The sequence below is a fragment of the Nyctereutes procyonoides genome, unplaced genomic scaffold, assembly GCF_905146905.1.
Source record: "Nyctereutes procyonoides isolate TBG_1078 unplaced genomic scaffold, NYPRO_anot_genome, whole genome shotgun sequence".
In the NCBI taxonomy this organism is placed as follows: Eukaryota; Metazoa; Chordata; class Mammalia; order Carnivora; family Canidae; genus Nyctereutes; species Nyctereutes procyonoides.
The window spans coordinates 21,554,372-21,575,610 of NW_026575117.1; the positions used below are offsets into that span (position 1 = coordinate 21,554,372).

General features: G+C 46.7%; 2 protein-coding genes across 11 annotated transcripts in view; one reads left to right on the forward strand and one right to left on the reverse strand.

Annotated features, from left to right (window-relative positions):
• SRGAP2 (SLIT-ROBO Rho GTPase activating protein 2) overlaps positions 1-8,423 on the reverse strand; it is a 232,289-nt gene extending 223,866 nt beyond the window's left edge. For 3 of the 9 annotated variants that reach the window (XM_055334229.1, XM_055334231.1, XM_055334228.1), the window contains exons 1-2: positions 8,302-8,422; positions 5,889-6,499 (exon numbers count right to left, since the gene is read on the reverse strand). In XM_055334229.1, the coding sequence (XP_055190204.1) occupies positions 5,889-5,955 (67 nt within the window). In that variant the 5' untranslated portion in view covers positions 5,956-6,499; positions 8,302-8,422. Of the gene's footprint in view, positions 1-5,888; positions 6,500-8,301 lie in introns of all 9 variants that reach the window. The other 6 variants (XM_055334230.1, XM_055334235.1, XM_055334234.1 and 3 more) reach the window with 3 other exon arrangements.
• A 63-nt stretch (positions 8,424-8,486) lies between these two features.
• FAM72A (family with sequence similarity 72 member A) lies at positions 8,487-20,927 on the forward strand. Of its 2 annotated transcripts, XM_055334238.1 has the most exons (5): positions 8,487-8,604; positions 9,895-10,035; positions 12,757-12,834; positions 16,179-16,303; positions 19,751-20,927. In XM_055334238.1, exons 1-5 carry the CDS (start codon positions 8,495-8,497, stop codon positions 19,843-19,845), a joined length of 549 nt encoding a protein of 182 aa, XP_055190213.1. In that variant the 5' UTR covers positions 8,487-8,494; the 3' UTR covers positions 19,846-20,927. The 2 variants fall into 2 exon arrangements, with proteins under 2 accessions (XP_055190213.1, XP_055190214.1); XM_055334239.1 differs by lacking the exons at positions 8,487-8,604; positions 16,179-16,303 and having other exon boundaries at positions 9,827-10,035.
• Positions 20,928-21,239: the final 312 nt, after the last annotated feature.

Sequence of the window (21,239 nt, forward strand, 5' to 3'; positions counted from 1 at the left end):
ATGAACACGTACATTTAAATCTTAACTCTAACAAGACTTATCAGGACACGTGATTATATAGAAATACATATACAGGCTTGTAAAACTTGGCTATAGAGGACATTTTTTGTAAATAGGGGTACGTCATACTGTTCACAGCAGCAGTATTTGCGATAGCTAAAAGGCAGACACCGCCCAAGTGTCCATGGAAAGATGAATGGATAAACAAAATGTGGTATACACCTACAATATGTGATACCTAGAACAGTCAGACATACAGGGTGAGAGTCAGACATCCAGGGTGAGAGTAAGGGGGTATTATTTAATGGGTACCGAGTTCAATTCTGCAAGATGCAGAGTTCTGGAGATGGATGGTAGTGCTGGTTTGCACAGTGGGAATGTTCTAACTGCCACTGAACTGTACACTAAAGAACGCTTCAGATAGGGACGCCTGGGTGGCTCAGCAGTTGAGCGTCTGCCTTCAGCTCAAGGTGTGATCCCAAAGTCCTGGAATCTAGTCCCACATTGGGCTCCCTGCAAGGGGCCTGCTTCTCCCTCTGCCTGTGTCTCTGCCTCTCTCTGTGTCTCTCATGAATAAATAAACAAAATCTTAAAAAAAAAAAAAAAAAAAGAACAATGCAGATAGTAAATTTTAAGTTGTGTGTATTTTCCTACAAAGAGATGAAAGTTCCTACACAATATTGTAAAATCAGTAAAGGTGTTATTTTGTAATTCTTAAAAATGCTTTTAAGTGCTTTCATTGATATTTAAGTCAAATACCTTCCGAGGTACCCTTTCCAGATTCCCTAAAAGACCAATTCTGTAGCTTACACCAAGTTAAAACTGTTTACTTGAATTTTATTACCAGTAGAGATCTACATATTGACCTCTTTTCCCCTGCCATGTGACATAATACTTTCCGAACAAAGCCCTGGGAGGTCTAGGGTGTTAAAGAAGGCACAATTCCCAGGACAAAAACTCCTCTTCTGGAAGAAGGACTCTACAGGTACCCCTGGCAGCCCATGTTTATCTGGAGTGAACAATGGGAGCCTAGGAGTCAGAAGCTGGGCACCTGCTGATTTTAAAGGGTGTGGATCCTACAGATCAGGGCCAGGTCTGACTCTGTAAACTTGGCAGCAGAGAAATGACTGGGCCCTGCCCTGGCTTTCAATCTGTGCGGTGCATGAGGATGTGGCCATAAGCACCAGATGGGCTTCTCCAAAGAGATTTCTGTTCCCATGCCCTAGGAGAATGTCTGAAATTTCAAAAGGGCTGCTCACAAACACACGTCTCAACACTGCGGCTTTGCCCAGCACACAACATCCCAGCTCCTTGCCCACTACCTTCCTCCGACTCTTACACACAGAGTGCTTCATTTTTCCCAGAGCTTCCTTTCCTTCCAGGAGTTCAGCTTACTGCAGAGCCCTATTTTCCCTGAGCGATGGAAGAGAAGCCTTCAATCATCTCGCAGGAAGATGATAGCATCTGCTTGGGGATTCCAAGGAGATGTTTTACTGCAGCTTTTCACAAACTGATTATATTTAAAGCTCCCTTGGGGGCTGGGGGCTGGGAGGAAAGAAGCTTCGGAGAAGACCTTTGTTGGCATGAGTGAAGAACCGCTCAGACCTCCCAGGGGAACAACCTTGTTTAAATACCAGCAATCCACATTTCCAAGTGTGTGTGTGTGTGTGTGTGTGTGTGTGTGTACACGCCCATGCACGCCCACATATATGTGCGGAGTTTTAAATTTCGTCTCCAGCTCTGGAAGGGTCCTAAAAGGTTAAACCGTTTCAGGCAAAAGCCTGAGGCTTTTCTACCAAAATGCTCCAGATGGAAATTAGAGAATTTCACTTCTCAGTTCTGTGGTGCACACATACTGCCCTTCTAAGACATTTAAAAAAAAAAAAAAAAAAAAGGACAAGACCCCCAATGTTCTCAAGAAAGAAAACTTGCTCGGCACACAGTACCACTCTGTTTCAGAGGATTCCTCCTGGAATATTTGCATTAACTGTCAATCTCAAGCATTCTGGGGCACTAGAAAAACTCAAGGTATGGCGAGGGTAAAGGAAAGGGTTCCAGAAGAAGCCGAGGACAACACTAGCAGAGAGACAACGCAGTGATGTGAAGCCTCCCCAAGGCTCCCCAGATCATCATCTCCACCGTGTCTTGCACTGTACCACCTCTTGCAGCTGCAACCTTGCAAGAAGCTAACGGGCTGTAGGCCAGAAGGCCTCAGGTTATGAGCAGGAGCCTGATCAGAGTTGTCAAGAATTTCCAGAGATTCATGGATATGAGAACGTTTCATTAACTGGAAAGAGCCATGTAAAAGCACTATGAATATTATTGCTTTTGAGTCGGACATTGAGAGGCATGAACTTTCAAAGGAATCTGAACACCCACAAACCAGAAACAATGATGGTTTTGAAGAAGGCGGCTACAGGCAGGCTGATGAACGAGGCACGCCCCTCATAAATGTACCCTGGCCACGGCCTCAGAAGCCCTCGGGGCCGTGCAAGCAGGTGGCTGACAGAGAAGCAAAAGCCACAGGGCAGACAAGATCCCGCAGAGCCCATTTCGAGTCCACTCGGTTCAAACCGTTCTGACAGAAAAAGGCATAAAGCCCAGGACTCTGGTCAGAGGAACAAGATAACGGCTGCCAACAACTAGACAGTTTATCTGTTCATTTTGCAGGAAGGGAAACTGAGGGCTCTGGGGTAAGATACCTTTCACTGCTACTGGAGGAACCTAACCTAGAACTCAAGTTTCATACCCAGACTCGTCTCCCATCCCTGAACAGGGGTCACGCTGGGGGTGAAGGGCCAGTTAGCCTTACGGTTAGCCTGATGTGGCAGGGCGCAGGGCTCGCTAACAGAGTGGGTGGCGAGCACACATACCATGCCAAATGATTTCCACAGACCATCTCATTGACTCCGCACAGCTACCTTAAGATGCACAGTATTTTGCCTATTTTCCAGTTAGGAAGTTAAGGCTCAAACAAGTCACGGACCTCACCCCGGTGCAAGATGAGCAAGTGGCCCAACTGAGACTGGACACCTGGGTCAGCTCAAAAACTCAAAAAAAAAAAAAACATGTGTGCTCTTAGCCACCAGACCAAAAGAGCAATTTTCTTTTTTATCTTGGCATCTCTTAAGAGAAGACCAGCAGCAGTACCAGGCTCATGTAACACATTAAAACCTGAAATGCAGAATTCTGACTGAGGGCGTCTACCTGGTGGGGGAGCAGAGCCAACCTAGAACCCGGGTCCTTTGTCTCCAATCCCGATGCTCTTCAACGAAGAACCTGGTTTCTAGAACATATGTTCCTATGCTCCATAAGAGATGGGTCTTTGTCTTAGCCACTGCTATACCGCCAACCCCTAGAACTCACAGAATTCACTAAATAAAGGGCTGATGAATAAGGGAATAGAGTCAAGCTGCCAGGATTTGGCCGTGTGACCTTGGGAAGTCTTCTCACCCTCTCGAAGCCTGTGTCTTCCTGCAGTGAATGTAGGGTAAAACAGTATCTATCTTCTGGGTTGATGTCAGAATTAAACACGACAACTCATATGAAGCACCTGAGACAGGTTGGAACATCATGAGCACTCAAAATGTAATCTGTTATTATTATTACCACTACTATTATTTGTTGATAGATTTGGGCTTCTTAAAGATTTCTTTTTTCCTACTCTGGTCAGATGATGTTTCATAGTAAATAAGAATAGGGCAAAACAGAGAATTTGAAGTCAGTAACCAGCTTCTACTTTCAGCTTCCACCACCTAGCCGTGTGACCTTGGACAAGCCTCTTAATTTCTCTGTACTCCCCTCCACTATAAAATGAGGGACTAAATCATTTAAATACATTTTTTATCAGGCACCTTCTCTAAGTAAGACGTCATGCTCGGCCACCTATAAAATTCCATGATCCTGAAGAGTGTCGGTGGAAAATATCAGAGCAAAGCAAAAACATTTTTCCTGCTTGCGGCAAGGTTGAGGAGAAACCCCAAATAGCCAACTGCATTACATCATCTCAATGAGCAATGTTTGTAAATACGCAAGTATTCAATTCTGAGACGCTCGTGAGAAATCTTTCACCAATAGGAATCAGCAGACAAGGTTCTATTAACACCCATCAGCCCTGAACCTTCCAAAAAATAAACATATAAAATCACTTTGCACCTTAGTCAAATGGTGTGCTTCTGGAAAGAAATCTGGGAAAGTCAAAGTTATTAACGTTCCCTACTGCAACAGTTAAGAATAGGATGTGTAAAAAAATAGAATGACATATCTGGTTAAAATGGCAAGGGGGATTCCAGGAGCAGAATACAGTGCATCTGGACAGGACACAGAGGCCAGTGGCCTATTGTTTACAAAAACAGGTCCAGATTATGAACAGTGACAAGAGGCCAAGACCTCAATTATAACTCACAACCACACCTCTCCCAATCCCTGCTCAACTGAAGCTATCAATCAATCAACTCCCCCACCTCTGTAATAAGCCCACCAATATTTGCAGCCAAGTGGATAGAAGGTCCCTCAGGGCACCTCCAGCGCTGACCAAGCTGATGACATTAAAAAGATCCTACAGGCAAAAGGGGGGCTTGAAACTACATTCCAACCTTCCAAGAGATAAGGCAGCTGCCCATTTCAAGCTCTACACTATCCCCACCCCAGGCAATCATTAGAAGGGAGACATGGCCCTTCCCAAGTCCTCTATGATAGAAAAGGTCTCCTTGCATTGGTGCAGGCAAAGAAGGAGGGGCCCCTCCCTCTGTACTCTGAAACAAAGGAAAACCCAGAGCTCCAACCATGTGGTGTAACGTTCAAGGCCACCCACCTCTCCCACTCCCCAGCTGAAATCTCAATGGGCTAGAGCACATGGCTCTTCCCAGTAACTGGCCAAGAAGGGACAGTGCCTTGCACAAACACATCCTGGGGCTCTTTAACAGGCGGGAACCCGTCCTATGGGAATGGCTGGTTAAAAAAAAAAAAAAAAAAAGGTTGTCTGGGAAGGGGCCCTGATTCATGCAGCACCAAGTCAGGTAGTCAATTAAATGTGTAGACAGATCACTTGGTTTCTCCAGGTCCACATTTTGCTTTAGCCTTCACATTTTTGCAGAGGCAAGTGGGCCTTTAAAAGCATGCATTCTGGAGCAGAGAGCGACAACACAGAAGGGTTAAACAATTATGTCTTCCCATTCTCCAGAATCAGCACCACCCAGCAACCCTAACATCCCAACTCCATTCATGTTTAGGTGAGGGCGGAGACCGGGTGTGAAATGACCTTATTCTTTCTGTTCTCTGATCTCTGACTGAATACAGGGCAACCAGAGACCTGGCAGGTACAAGGTGCACCCAAGGTGGCTACAGACTTTCAGTGTCCGATGCCATAGCAAATGTCTCCTTTTGATATAGTGCACCAGAAAAAAAAAAAAAAAAAAAACCCGCCTCTCCAGGGGCTCCCCAAATGGTGTACCTTCTCAAGGCTGCCTTTCTCTACCTGGACTCCTCTTCAACCTCTGACATAAATTCCCAAACACCTGTCAGATTTCAGTTGTCCTTCAAGGAAGCCTGACCCAGACACCCAGAGGCAAACTGCCACCTTTCTCTCCCCAAGGACCTCCCGCCCCTCCCCCCACCCTATCTAGCTTGCGGGAGAGGGCTGCCAAAATCAGGGCCAGCCCTTACAAGAACAAACCTAAAGCCCACTCTAAAAATTCCTTTCCAGAGCCGGTGGCCCCTGGCACAGCCCATCCCTTGGAGGCTCAAACCCACCTAGGAAACCACCTCTGGGCTCAGCCTGCCCCCACCTGCTCCACCCGGAGAAATGAACATCCTGCAAATCAGGGTGGAAATGCATGCCTCAATGGTCCACGGAGCATATGCATGATGCTATTTTTCAAAGCCCTTACCTTTGACCTGAGTATCGTACTCTGCTATGATCTCCTTATCCTTTTTGAATTTGGCTGGAGACGTCATGTTTTCCTTCTTTCTTCCAAATTCAAATTATGAATTGATAGATCCACGGGAAAAATCCAACCACCGAAATCAATACCTCCAAGACCGCTTCTCCCAAGGGCAGAAGGGGCCCCCCCGCGGTGGTCTCCAGCGCTCCGGGGGGCGCGGGCTGCGGGCTGGGCTGAAGGCTACGGCGGGCACATGCAGACGGTGGACGCTGGGGCCGGGCGCGGCGGCGGCTGGTTTCTGTGCTAGAGCCGGAGCCGCAGCCTCAGCATTAGCCGGGAGAACTGCAGCGCCCGGAGGCTGGCCCGGGGTCTGACATCAACGACAGAGGCAGGGAGTGGAAGTCCTTCCGCACAACATGGTGTGGGGGGTGCGGGGGTGTGGACGCGCCCAGCTGTGTCCCCGGGAGGGAGTGGGTGCGTAAAAGGGTGCCGGGGGAGGGCTGGGCGTGCTTCGCGGTTTTTTGTTGCACAGGCTCGAGGATGCTGCAAATCAAATCCCAAACGGGAGCCGCAGCAGCGCAGACTGGATCGGAAGTCGTTTGCTCCGGTTCACTTGCCTGTAAATGCAGGGAAAAGGGGAGGGGGCGATGAGCCCCAGCGCAGATCCTAAGCGCGGCGGGGGTGGGGTAGGGGACGTCGTTCCGAGCCGGGCCTCGGCCCATTCATCTCGGCCAAACACCGCCCGGGCCCACGGAGCCCGGCGCGCCGAGGTGCGGAGGGAGGAAGCTCCCTCCGGATTTTGTTTTAGGGCTGGAAGAAAAACACTTCGGAGCAGCCGCCTGCGCGGGCTTCGGGTGGGGACTGCGGCGGGGACGCGGGGCTCCGGGCGGGGACTGCGGCACCTCGGCGGCCTCCGAGCCCCGCCAGCGCTGGGGAGCGGCCAGCCGAGGGGAGCACCCTCCGCGGTGGCTCCGACGCGGCCCCTGACCCCCGGCTGGGGCAACCCCCAGGACACCAAAAGGGATCAAAGCCAGGGAGGGACAAGCCACCCGGGCACAACTTTTCTTCCCCTCCCGCCCCTCCTCCCAGTTGTTTTGTTTTTGGTTACTGGCTTCTCTTGGCAGCAACACGTTTGGGGCGGGGGGAGGAGACCTGCAGCAAAGAGCCAGCTCGGCACGGGGCACGTCCAGGAAAACAATGTGGTCGACAGAAGCAGGAAACGGGTTAGAGGCTAGGGTCGGAGTCGGGAAAACCCGGAGGCGGGGGACGGAAGGCGGCCCCCGCCTCCCCCCAGCCAGGGGCCAGAGTGGCTCTTAAATGCCACCCCCAGTATCTCCTTGTCACCGTGCGCAGCCAGCCCAAAGACCGCACCCAGACCCAGGCTGGGGGGGGGGGGGTCGCAGCCCCGACTCCTCGCCCCAGGAGGTGCCGGAGGAAATCCCGCCCCGGCCCAGGCCCGGGAGGCGGGAGGGAAGCAGCGGCAGCGGCAGCGGCAGCGGCAGCGGCAGCGCAGCCGGCCGTCACGCTCCCCACCGTGCCGCAGACGCGCCCCTCCCTCCTGGGTCGCCCCTTACCCTGTCCTGGGCGGGGGGCGGGGGGGCTCCGGCCGGTGTCTCCCGCTTCCCGCGCGGGGCGGAGGAGGAGGGAGCCCAGGCGGCGCGGAGGCTCAGGCAGGCAGGAAGCGGGGAGGGGGGTGTGAGGTGGGGTCCGGCGGCTGCACCGCGGCCGGGATGACTGGGGCGTCCGCGCACGCCTGGGGGTGGAGAGAGGGCAAAGGGGGGGGGGACTGCCCGGGCGGCCGGGGGGGGGGGAGGGCGGGGAGCACAGGACAGGCGGCCCCGGCGTCACAGGGGGCGGGAGAGTGCGGGCAGCGCGGGGGCCCCGCTACGGGTCTGCGAGCGCGAGCGCGTGAAGGGGGCCGTTCCCGGCGGGCCGGGGGCTGGGACGGGGCCAGAGCCCCGGAAGCAGCGGAAGCCCCGGCCTCCTGGGTCCTGCGCTGCAAGGCGGCTGCCTGCCAGGGCCTGGGGACAGGGGAAGGGGGCAGCCGATGGTTGCGGTGACGCCGGCGACGGCCGCCCAGCAGTGGCCGAGGCTGCCCGAGGCTGCCCGCGTGCGGAGGGCTTGGGGAGCGGGCCGGGTGCGGGCTGCGCGGCGGCGGCACAGTCCAGGGCAGAGCCGGGCTGTGTGGCCAAGGGCGGCGGGAGGTGCCGTCCCGACAAGTATTATGGGCTGTCCTGGAAGCGCCGGAGAGGGTCGGGGGGGGGGTCTGGGGGGGTCTGGGGGGTTCCGGGCGGCACCGCCGGGCGACGCCGCAAGCAGCATCCGCGCCCTCTCCCTCCCGCCCCTGCCGCGGTTCGGTCAGTCAGGGCTCCAGCCCGGCGGCCGGGAGGAGGCGCGGGGACAGGGAAGGAGCCTTTACCTGGCTCTGACGCGACGGGTCTCGGGCCCCCGGCTCCGCTTCCCACTCAGAGATCTCCTCCCCGCTTCCCCGCCACCCGCTTCTACGCAGATCGGTCCCCGCGTCCCCGGAGGAGCCTCCGCCAACTCCGCAGGACCCCGCCGGGAAGCGGAGCCCGCCCCCTCACCAATCAACGCCCACTTTCTATCGACCGATGGACCCGGGAGCCAATAGGAATAGCCGATCCCGCGAGGACGGGAATGGGGAGGAGGAGCTGGCGAAAGCTGGAGGTGGGACTAGCCCCCACGGAGGCGTGGTCACAGGGTAAGCTCCTCCCACAGCCGCCGAGCCCCGAGGTAGAATTAATGGGCGGGATTAAAATGGAACCAACAGCCAAGCGCACACTCTTGAGAGAAAGCACGACCAATTGGGAGCGGGGCAGGGAGGAGGGGCGTTGCGGAGAATTTCAGCCAATGGAGAGTAGAGGCCGGCGGGCCCTGTGGGAAGTCTCCCAATAAGAGGCGCGAAGGGCGAGCCCCGCCGCTTCCACGGGGAGGGGGGCGGGAGGGGGGGGGCGTGCCCAGCCTGCCGGCCGCCCAATGAGCGCGGAGGCGGAGCCAAGCTCGGCCAACCAGAAGCCGCGCTGGTCTCGGGCATACGGTCTCCGAGCCAGTAAGATCTCTGCAGCCCGAGCCTCCCGAGCCTCCCGAGCCTCCCGAGCCTGCCAATGCGGGACGCGGGCGAGCCCTAGTTCTCCCAATCGGTGCGCGGCGCCGGCAATTCAAACTGACAGCCGGTTGGGAAGGCTGCGAGAGAGCGGAAGAGCGAGCAAAAAAAAAAAAAAAAAAAAGAGAAACGACGCGCTCGGTGACAGAGACCCCGGCGCCGACTGAGCCCCCCAGGCGACCTCTGACCCGTCCCGCCGGCACCACCGCGCGCTCCGCGGAGACCCAAGGGGCCAGCGGGGCCGCGCGGGAGAGCCCGAGGGACGGCGCGAGGGCTGGGGCGGGGGCCGCCCGGAGGGGAGGAGGCGGGGTCCCGGAGCCCGAGCGGGCCGGGCGGCGGAGGGTCCCGGGAGGACGGGGGCGAGACGGGCTGCTCCTGGGCGGGGACGAACCGAGGCCGAGGGGATTCCTGGACCCCGGGAAGCGGAGGAAGACGTCCCAAGAGGCGGCGTGGGGCGGGGGGGGGGACGCTTGGCCGGCGATCGCGGGCGAGGAATTAGAGCGCTCCGGGGAGGGGCCAAGCCCGGGCGGGAGGAGAGCTTAGGGGGGAGCCTGCGTGGAGCAGCTCCCCAGGCCCCTTGCAGCCGGCTCGCCGCCCCCCCTCTGCACACCCCACTCCCTTCCCCGAGAGTTAGAAGGGAAGCCACGTTGGCTGCTTCGCCCTGTTGCTCCTCAGTAACACCACTCTCAGCGGCCCCCAAGGGAAAGCAGGAAAGGACTGGTTCCCTTCCCAGCCCCAGACCTCGCGATTTGATTTTTCGGACCTGGACGCGGGTGGCGGGTGGGGGGTGGGGGTGGGGGGTGGGGAGCAAACTAGGAAAGGTGCCGCTCCCGTTTCCCGTCTTCGCCATCCCGCGCCGCATCCTTGCCGGGACGCCATGTCTGCCAGCACTTGCAGTTTCAAGGACCGGTGCGTGTCCATCCTGTGCTGCAAATTCTGTAAACAAGTGCTCAGCTCTCGGGGCATGAAGGCGGTGTTGCTGGCTGACACCGAAATAGACCTTTTCTCTACAGACATCCCTCCTACCAAGTAAGTCTTCTAGTGGCGGGCAACGGTAGCCTGTAACTAGGTGGGCAAAGTGTATATGGTTGGGACCTCTGGGGGGTCAACAAGGAGGTCATCATTTTGGTGTTCCGGCCACTCCCAGCAGTCTGATGACCCCCCTGGAGTAGAGCTAAGTGGGCAGACTGTCTGGACAAAGTCTGCGGTTCAGCCGGAGTGGCCAGTCCTGATGTGATGCTTCTAGTTCAATCACGGTCACGCGGCCACATCCCTGGCGCTGTGCCCTGCCCGACCATCCTGACCTCACTGGGTCGAGTCCACGACCTGGACTCCAGACTCTGTAGGTCAAGCCCGGCAAGATCCTCCCTACTGTTAAAGAGAACAGGCCGCTGCGTGTGTCGTTCTTATCCATGAGGTTTTATTTTTTTTTTAATTTTTATTTATTTATGATAGTCACAGTGAGAGAGAGAGAGGCAGAGACACAGGCAGAGGGAGAAGCAGGCTCCATGCACCAGGAGCCCAACGTGGGATTCGATCCCGGGTCTCCAGGATCGCGCCCTGGGCCAAAGGCAGGCGCTAAACCGCTGCGCCACCCAGGGATCCCTCCATGAGGTTTTATTTTTTATTTTTTTTTTAAATTTTTATTTATTTATGATAGTCACAGAGAGATAGAGAGAGAGAGGCAGAGACACAGGCAGAGGGAGAAGCAGGCTCCATGCACCAGGAGCCCGACGTGGGATTCGATCCTGGGTCTCCAGGATCGCGCCCTGGGCCAAAGGCAGGCGCTAAACCGCTGCGCCCCCCAGGGATCCCTCCATGAGGTTTTAGACCAAAAGAATATTCATGGTTCTGTGCCATTATTTGCACTTGGCAGGCTGAGTCAGATCCTGTGCCCTTGTAGGTCGGTGTGCTTCCCTCAAACCTCTCTCCGCGAGTGAGAAGTAGATTTGTAGGCGATGAAATAGAGACTTAGCCCTGAAACAGTCCTTGTCCGCTGATTCAAATGCTGTGCACTGGTTTGCATTATTAAATCCCCTTGAGTTCTGTGTCCAGACACTCCTCACTTTCGTAGGTAGAGCGCTTGAGGTTTTGCTACCTATTTGGGGAAAATAGCCACTTTATTTGACTCAAACATACCTTTGTCTAGCTCTAAAAGGTACTTTCTCTTTCCATAGTCAGCCTATGTATGTATGCCCTTACGTAATTTTCAAGACTTGGGTCTCAACTGAGACTTTTATCATTTTTTTTTTTTGGAGACTTTTATCATTAAAGTGGAAGAGTAACTGTCCAAGATACGGGTGAACAGCTATTCTTTGGACACAGAGTCAGAGGAAGGCAGGCTAATAATCATATTTTAAAATGAACTTTGTGATGATAGAAACTTGGACATTTAAAAAAAAAAATCTACTTCAAGCTGTGAACTCTCCCTTTCTTGAAATCTTTTCTGAAGTGGTTTAAGTGTAGCCTTGCCTAATGACAAAGCCAACGGCTCTCGCTTACGCAGAGATATTTGGGTTGATGTTTTGAATACCACTGTGTGTGTGAGTGTGTGTGTGTGTGTGTTGCAAAAAAAGGAAAAAGCACTAGACAATAAATCTAGAACCTACTATCGCACAGGTTCTATGACTTATTGTCTAGTGCTTTTTCTTTTTGGTAGCACAGACAGAGACACGCACACACAAATCTGAAATATTAACCCGTTCGTCTTGCAATCGATGTAGTAAACGATAAGATAAGGGCTCAGATACATGAATTGTTAGAGGTTAGACCAGAGTCTAGAATAGAACCAGTTTCTTTCCTACTGCCTATTCTTCCTTGAAGGGGTTATGATGTGTACAAATTAATGAACACATAAGAGAAATTTAAATGGAAATTTGTCCTTTATGGTAAAATCACAGCTATTAACTGTGATACAAATATACACAATATATTATTCTTCTACTTTGGAGTCTTTTTCAGCTCTTTGGGTCTACGAAATTCATGCTAAATCACAACCAAAAGTACACTTAATGACAAGGATATGAAAACATTGGAACCCTTGTGCACGATTGGTAGGAATGTAAAATGGTGCTGCTGCTATGGAAAATAGCATGGAAGTTCCTAAAGAAATTGAAAATAGAATTACCATATATCCAGGAATCCCACTTCTGGGTGTGTGTACATCTGAGTATGTGTTTATATTTGGATATATATCCAAAAGAATTCAATGCAGAATTTAAAAGATATATTTGCATACACGTTCTTAGCAGTATTGTTCACAATAACCAGGAGATGGAAACAACACAAATGTTAAATGTTCAGGTGAAAATGAATAAATTAAATGTGGTCTATGCATATATAATAAATATTATTCAGCCTTAAAAAGGAAGGCTATCCTGCCACATGCTATGACATTATGAGAACATTATGCTAAATCAAATAAGCCAGTTGCAAAAAGACAAATACCATGTGCTTTCACTTATATGTGCTATATAAAATAGTCAAATTCATAGAAACAGAAAGTAGATGGTGGTTGCTGAGGGCTGAGGGAAATGGGGAGTTGTTTAATGGGTACAGAGTCTGAGTTTTGCAAGATAAAAATGGTGTGGAGATTTTCAGTGCACAACAATGTGAGTATACAGCCGTGTGAATACTTCTGAACCATATACTTAAAAATGGTTAAGTTAGTGAATTTTACATGATAGGAGATTTTTACAACAATTTTTTCAAAAAGTGCCTTTGACTGTGTTTGCACATTTCCCTTTCCAGCGCAGTCGACTTCATTGGAAGATGTTATTTCACTGAAATCTGCAAATGTAAACTGAAGGACATCGCATGTTTAAAATGGTAATTTTTGGCAAGATTCTAGATGTAGCCCCACGTTTGGAAGACGGATGTTAACACCACAGCACAGAGAAAGGTTCAGTGGGCTGCATCGAGCACTGGTTATAACCCATGCAATGAGCCAATGAAAAACCATTTGTTATTTAGAGTGATTTTTTAAAAGGGTCTCGTGGCACATTTGTATGTCATTTTACAATTTCTCAAAGTGCATCGACAAATATCTGCTTTCAGTTTCAGAAAAAGGCAAATGTAGTTTAGGAAGAAAAAAGACATAGAGTTGCAATTATCAAAAAAATCAGATTTGAGCCCTGGCCCTACTCTTACTCTCAGTGTAATCTTGAGTGAACCCCTTAAACCTCTAAACCCTGAACCTCTGTCTCCTTGTTTAATTTATATCTTAAGAAGACAGAAACTGTCTTCCAGCTTAAGAAGATAGAAATTTAAATATCTTTTGTATTTACCTTATAGACTTATTATGAATGTTAAAAGGCTTAAATAGACTATAAATGATAACATAGATGAAAACTATTACTATTATCTTTTGAGAGTCCCACTTTAGAGAAAAGAAAGCTGAGGTTTTTTTTACATTTAAATGGGATTTGGGTTATAAATTACAATCCTAATAATTCAAATTCTTATATGCTGATGACAACTTAAATTCATTCTTTTATTTATTTATTGAATAAATTCATTTATTCAAACTATATAATGAAGTCTAGACTATGTGCTAGTTATTGATATGGGGCCTAGAAACATAGCAATAAATAAGACAAAGTCACTGGCTTTTAGACATTATATTCTAGTGGGAAGGCAGTCAGTAAGATTTAAATAAATAATATTGAATAGAGTTGAGGGGCGCCAGCTGGCCCAGTCAGTGGAGCATTCAACCCTAGATCTCAGGGTCATGAGTGCAAGCCCCATGCTGGGTGTGTGGAGCCTATGTTAAAGAAAAGCAAAGAAGGGATCCCTGGGTGGCGCAGCGGTTTAGCACCTGCCTTTGGCCCAGGGTGCGATCCTGGAGATCCGGGATCGAGTCCCATGTCAGGCTCCCGGTGCATGGAGCCTGCTTCTCCCTCTGCCTGTGTCTCTGCCTCTCTCTCTCTCGTGTGACTATCATAAATAAGTAAAAGTTAAAAAAAAGAAAGAAAGAAAGTTAGTTAGTTTGGGGTTCCTGGCTGGCTCAGTTGGTAGAGTATGCGACTCTTGGTTCTCAGGGTTATAAGTTCAAGCCCCGCATGGAGCACGGAGCCTACTTTAACCCAAAAAAAGATATTGAATAGGATGGAAAATGCTCCAAAGGAAATAATAGTAATAAATGATAGAGAATAATAGAAGTTGGGAGAGCAAGTAAGAGCTCTTTGAGACAGCATGGTCAGGGAAGCCTTTTCATGAAAAGGTAACATTGGAGTTGAATCCAGAAGGATGAGAAGGACCTCAAGGAAAGAGATTCTAGGTAGATGAGACAGCAAGTGCAGAGAACCCAGGACAAGAAGTAGCTTATGTTCAAGGAATAAGAAGATGATGACCAGCATGGCTGAGACATTGTGATCATCCAGGGTGAGTTATATGAGTAGATTAGAGATGTAGTTAGAATCCAGGTAATCTAGAGCAGCACACTGTCCAATAAAAATCTATAAGCCACATCTGTAATTTAAAGTCTTCTTTAAAAAATAGTAAATAAATAAAATCTTCTAATAACCACATTTTTTTTAAATTTTTATTTATTTATGATAGTCACACAGAGAGAGAGAGAGAGAGGCAGAGACACAGGCAGAGGGAGAAGCAGGCTCCATGCACCGGGAGCCCGATGTGGGATTCGATCCTGGGTCTCCAGGATCGTGCCCTGGGCCAAAGGCAGTGCCAAACCGCTGCACCACCCAGGGATCCCTAATAACCACATTTTTAAAAGTAAAAAAGAAACAAGTGAAATTAATTTAATTTGTAAATTTTATTTCTCAGTATAACCAAAATATTTTTCAACATGTAAACGACGTAAATTATTAACGCAATATTTTACTGTCTATTTTTATTGTAAGTCTTTGAAATCTAGTGTATGTTTTAAATTTATACATAACTTTAGTTTAGTCTAGCTAAACTTCAAGTACTCAATAGCCACATTTGGAATAGCGCAGATCTGGACCTTGGTGTGAAGGGGTTTTTTTGTTTTGATTTTTGGCCAGTGGGAAGTCACCGAGGGCTTTTTAACAAGGGTGCAAAATGATCTGATGTATCCCTACTAGAATGTTAGCTCCATGAGAACAAGGACTTTGTCTACCGCTATATTCCCAGCACCTCGAACAGTACCTGGCACATAGTAGATGCTCAATAAACATGAGTTAAACGAGTGAATGAATATGGATGATGATTAAAGGCATAGAATCTACTTTTGCAATATAGTCTTACAAATAACTGTCAGTCCTGGTCCAAGAACAACTTGCTTTCATTTGTTTGCCTTTCAAGCAGATTATGGTTTGAAGACATATTTTAGGTAGGCTGGTACCTTTTATAGTATCTTTGATAGGGCCTTACAAAAATGGCTGACTCCCACATCTCACAGGGTGGGAACAAGCTATAAATAAGAATTTTTACAACCCAAGGTATAAGTAGTTCATGTTGTCATTTTTTTTAAAGCACTAGCTAAAACATGCCTTGCATATTCACTCTATATAATAGTGACCACATAGGAAAAAAAAAAATCTGTGGAAAAGTGAGGTACTTATGATCAGATGGATAATCCTGAAGACAGTAAAAACTTTTGCAACTCTCTAGAAGCTAAGGATTTGCTTTATTTCTGAATTCCTTCAAAAACACTAAAACTAAAATTAGAGCAGCCAGCTTGTGTTTGGTTTACAGGGGCTCATGCTGTCTTCCTACTCCTCCATCTGTTGAAACAATTTTAGGTGCTGGCATAGAGCTAGAACATAGAAGAACCTGACCTGCCACAGTCCTGGGGGATAGCAAAAACCCTTTTGACCTAGAGATCTGAGTTTATTTCATGTATTTTGTGTGTATGGTACATCTACTTTGGGTGCTTTACAGAACATACCACAACCCTAGAGCATGGCATCCAGAAGCTAGCTGAAGGAGAACACATAAACTAATACTAGCGAAGAAATGGAGAATGTGTTAGTACTGTTTCACTTCACTGAAAGGCCATTTTCCCATTTGGCAGTAGCACTGTCAAATTTAACATTACCAGAGTAACTCCTATCCCAAAGGTCCTAGCAATGGAGGTTGTTAGGAGGAAATGAGGTCTTCATATGGTCTATGTATTTACTTTAGCACATAAAAATGCGTATATGGCCAGTTATTAGGTGGTATCTAACTATATTTGCTTTCTGTCTCAGTGGGAACATTGTAGGTTATCATGTGATTGTTCCGTGTTGTTCCTGCCTTCTTTCCTGCAACAATGGGCACTTCTGGATGTTTCACAGCCAGGCAGTTTATGATATCAACAGACTAGACTCTACTGGTAAGAAACAATTGACTCAGATATTCCCCTAACACTTATATGTCTATCAATACCTGAGTGAAACTCCCAGTTGATCGTTTTAGGACTCCCTCTGAAACCCTCTTACATGGGTTGAAAGAGTGAAACTTGAGTGCTTTCAGTTTCAGTGCTTTCTGAAACATTCAGTTAGGGAAACTACTAGCCAAGATTCGTCACCATGTCTGTTGTCATTATTGTGTGTAAGAGCCTCAAATGTGGCTCTTCTTGGTCTTTTTAAGACAAGATCGGGTGCATTCACGGTGGTATGGCCATACGCTCTTCTTGATCTTCCTAAATTAATATGTTAGTTGCTCTAAATTGTTGCCTTGGTGTACCTTATAGCTCCAGAGAATTTTGGAAGATTTTAGATTTACTGGTCAATTGTGCGTGTGTGTGTGTGTGTGTGTGTGTGTGTGTGTGTAAGAAAGCAAGGAGAGGAGGCTGGGGCAGTGGGGAGCTGGGAGGGAGGATGACTAGGTAGGTAACCTTTGTATTTGGTGGTGTTGCTCCAGGATAAAAACAGACACTTGGACATCTATATTAATAAACCATGATGGAATTTTATTCAAGGGAAATATTTAAAGCCAGTATGTTATACTAATTACTACTTAATATACAATCAATTCTTAAAGGATATTTACATAATACATTTTATATTGTCTGGAATGATGTCGTTTTGTTGTAGGACACCTGTTTTCTCTGTCTATCCATTTTACACAACAGATCAAGCTGACTTTTAGTGGGATTTCTTAGTGGAAACTAAAGTTGACAGAACAAATTTAAAGAACTCAACAATCCAGGTTGGCACTCACGCTCTCAGGTTTTTAAATGTACTTCAGAACTTAAAATATATTCCTTTCTCAAGGATGATTTGCCTTCACAGAGTAATGATCATGAATTGTAAGCTAGGTCCTCAGGATCTCAAATCCGCCAGTTACGCTTGGGTTTTTATAGACTGATTTTTTTTAATCACCTGGTGTTCAATTGTAGCTCTCAGCCCATCATTTGCGGGTCTTAATTTCAGACTCTGGGATGTAAAGAGGGCCATTTTTGAGGAAGGGCTTATCTGAACTCCCCTGAGATACAGGCTCCTAGCTTAGGGCTCTAGTTTTATACTTATGTTGATCATGGGACACATTAAAGGACGTTTCTGCTTTGATACTATTTTTCTTGCATCATAGAATTCAAAACACAGGGTGGGGATTTTTCCATTTTGATTTACTTTTTAATATTGGTCAATTTTTCAAAGATAAAAGCCCCGCATTCTTCCATTCGCATTGAATCTAATCCATGAGAAACAGATGTATCACAGGATTTCCTTCCTCCCTTCTTAACAGAGAAAGGAAGGTGCTCCTTCTGTCAGATCCAATCTCTTAGTTTATTTTTTCTCCTTTGAACCAATTGTGCCGAGCTACTTGTGTCTCTAAGTATTCACTCCAAGAATATCAAACTTCTCCTTTGTAACCCCAATACTGTGATTTAAAGCAAGACTTTCTAGATGCTTGCTATAAAACAGGTTTTCTCATGATGCTGGGACTGTCCTTGAATCACCTGAGTCAGCAGCATCAAAGGAATATATACACAAGCTTTATGAAATTCTAGAATGTTTAGACTGAAAAGGCCCCAAGTCTCTGTTCTAAGCTAGGCTTCACATGTCGACCCGATTTCCTGAAACTTCCTGAGGAGCTTGAGGAACCTTCAGATTCCCTGGGATTGGCAAATGCCCTCAAAGGCAAATTGACTTCAGCTCTCATTCACCCTTTATGGTTTCTAATTATCCCTTAGATTTTGGCCTAGTAATTCTTGTTAGCTTCTCAGTGCCATATTACCAGAAGCAGAATACTGTTCAGTCTGGGGCGGGGGGGGGGGTATTTTTTATTATAAACAATGCAAACACACAAAAAATTATAGAAAGTAATATGATAGACATCTATATACCCCCCCACCCCCTGCATGAAATAGATGCTAACTTCTTACCGGATTAGATTCTAGTATCTCAACCAAGAGAGACAGTTGATTATTTACATGGTTTGAGCAATGCAACAATGCACCTCCTTGGACATGTCTCCTTGAATACTTGCAGAAGATAGGCAGTTAGAGGAAGTGATGAATGATGAGCTCTATTTGCTATATATGTATGTATTTGCTATTTATATATTTAATTTACACAACAGAATACAGAAATTAAGAGAAATGAGCTAAAGCTGTATATATGGATATAGGTAAATCTCAAAAGCATAATGTTGAATGAAAAAAGCCAATTAGAAAAGATACATATAATCCCATACTATAAAAAATTTAAATACACAAAATAATACATAGTCTGCGGTTGCATACATTTGTAGTAAAGGTAGTAACAACATCCATAGGGTACTGGTAGTAGTGGAAACTAGATTCAAGCCAAATCGCCAAACCCTGGTTATTCCATTTCACTACGTGGCCACTATCTCAGTGTGTATGGAGTGAGTATCCAGGTTACTCAGTCCTTGTATCCACACCGACAACTGGAGAGCATGAGATTTGCTTTCCTTGTTGGACACCATCAGCTCTCCTAATATTTTTTTCCCCAATTTAGTACTTCCAAGTTATGTAATATAGTACGTGCCCAGAATAAACTATCTCATTATCTTCTATTGTGTGTGATATTTTACTATATGCCTATGCTAGATTCTTCAGTATGAAGTCTGACTGTCCTTTCACTATGAGGCTTTACATTGTTGTTTTGTTTATTGTATTGGCAGCTATAGCCTAAATCCTAAATGAAAGGATTGCAGTTCATATTAGAACTGACTTCAAAACCTTGCTTTTTTTAAATTACAAAAAAGCCATCAGCTACTTCCATGCTTGTTGAGGAGATGAGGAGACTTATTTAAGCCTTTTCCCTGTGCCCTCCAAAGAGACACTTAATCTAAAATAATCTTGTGAGGGGGACCTGGGTGGCTCAGTGATTGAGCATCTGCCTTTGGCTCAAGTTGTGATCCCGGGGTATTGAGGTCAAGTCCCACATCAGGCTCCTTGTGGGGGAGCATACTTCTCCCTCTGCCTATGTCTCTGCCTCTTTCTCTGTGTCTCTCGTGAGTAAATATATAAAACCTTAAAAATAAAATAATCTTGTGAGATTGCCATCCTTAAATATCAATAAAATAGATTTGAAAATTATCATTGTAGAGTGACTATGGCATAATATAGTTGGGGGCAGGGTTTGAGGAAATGGCCTCTTGAGGTCGTTTGGAGCTCAGATTTTAGAATTCAAAGCCTTGCTTAAACGGGCTTTAAAAATGTTTATGTCCCAAATGAATATATATATATAAGATCATTTTTACCCACGGTACCCTAATACCTTTTCTCTTTACTGTTAACGCTATGGTTTCATATAGCATGTTCTGAGTTGTAATAGTACTGAGTAATTATATGATCTCTTCTCTTCAGGTGTAAACTTCCTACTTTGGGGCAACCTGCCAGAGATAGAGGAGAGCACAGATGAAGACACATTAGATATCTCAGCAGAGGAATGTATTCGATGATTGGGATTATGATATGTATGATATTCAGACTCTTTCCTATTTAAAATACACAGTAATGGATCAACTGTAAAAGTATTAGTAAGGATTTACTACCAGTTTCTCTTTTGGGGAGGGCAAATGGGACATTTATTGATTTATTTATTTGCTATCTCAGATTTGTTACATGAATTTAATTTGAGCCATTTTTAGTTCTTTCCTTCTACTGATTCCTCTTCCTCTCTTCACCCCTCCACGTGGTAAAGGTGTATTCTAGAATTCAGATTGGAGAAGGTCATTTCGTGTGTCACTCAACTACCTCACAATCTTGGGGGGGGGGTTTCATGCAACTACTAGATACAGGATACCATTGATTTTACATTCTTGAATAAGAGGCATTAGTACGTATATGTGTGTGTATGTCAACCAAACATATATCCATGCGTATAACCATGCATACATATGACAAGCTCAACTGGGGATTAAAGTTTAACAGGAAATTTTTTTAACCAAGCTGTTGAGTTTCCATAGGTACTGGTTATCCTGCATTATGTTGGTGAAAACTCCTTAAAATGGAGCAAGACTTTGTGAATCAGCAAATGGAATAAGTTGAAAGTTTAAAATGTTTGGAGAAATTCTCCTAATCCTTGGCACAATGTTAGGTAAATGAATTTGTCACAAAATTATCAATATATACTGTTTGCCAACATTATTTATTTACATTTTTCTAAAGTCCTCTGGTTATTATGTCATGAAAGCAGATCCAACTTGAAGTTATTCTATTCCTTAGGACTTTCTCTGTAAATAGCAAAATAAATGAGTAGTCTCAGTTCCAACCCTTGAATAGGAAAAAACTAAAGAAGTGTTTTTGCTTAAAAAAAAAACAAAAATAATAAAAAAAGAAGTGTTTTTGCTTAAGCCATTGTACACTATAAAGAGAGTTTTGTTTTTGTTTTAAACTGCATTCAGAGCCACACAGGAATAGGAAATGGGACAGTGCTGGATTGTGGTTTTAGGTATAGCTAAAATCAGTATATTGCCTTTGTAATACCTTGGCCATAGGCATTTTGTTGATAGTGATACCAAAACAGACTTGAGTCACGGTTTTGTAAATAAAGTTCTATTGTAAAAATTACCAGCCTTCCTTTGATTTTTTTATCATACCCATTTTTCTTACCCCAAAATGTGAAAGTCACACAAGAGCTGACATTTATTGAGTGCTTACCATGTACCATGTACCATGTTCTAAACTCTTTACAGATTTCATTCACTTATTCCACATGACACACCCACGAGGTAGATATTATTCCATTTTCACGGATGACACAGGTGAGGCATAGAGAGGTTAAAGCAGCTTCTCCAAGGTCAGATAACCGGTCAGAGGTATGGCCAGATTCTGACTCAGACAGACTGACTCC

Bases quoted from the DNA above. Each gene is read 5' to 3' on its own strand.
- FAM72A (XM_055334238.1), top strand. From the start codon at position 8,495: ATGGACCCGGGAGCCAATAGGAATAGCCGATCCCGCGAGGACGGGAAT. The intron at 8,605-9,894 runs GTAAGCTCCTCC...CATGTCTGCCAG, and splicing joins CACGGAGGCGTGGTCACAGG to CACTTGCAGTTTCAAGGACC. The intron at 10,036-12,756 runs GTAAGTCTTCTA...TTCCCTTTCCAG, and splicing joins ACAGACATCCCTCCTACCAA to CGCAGTCGACTTCATTGGAA.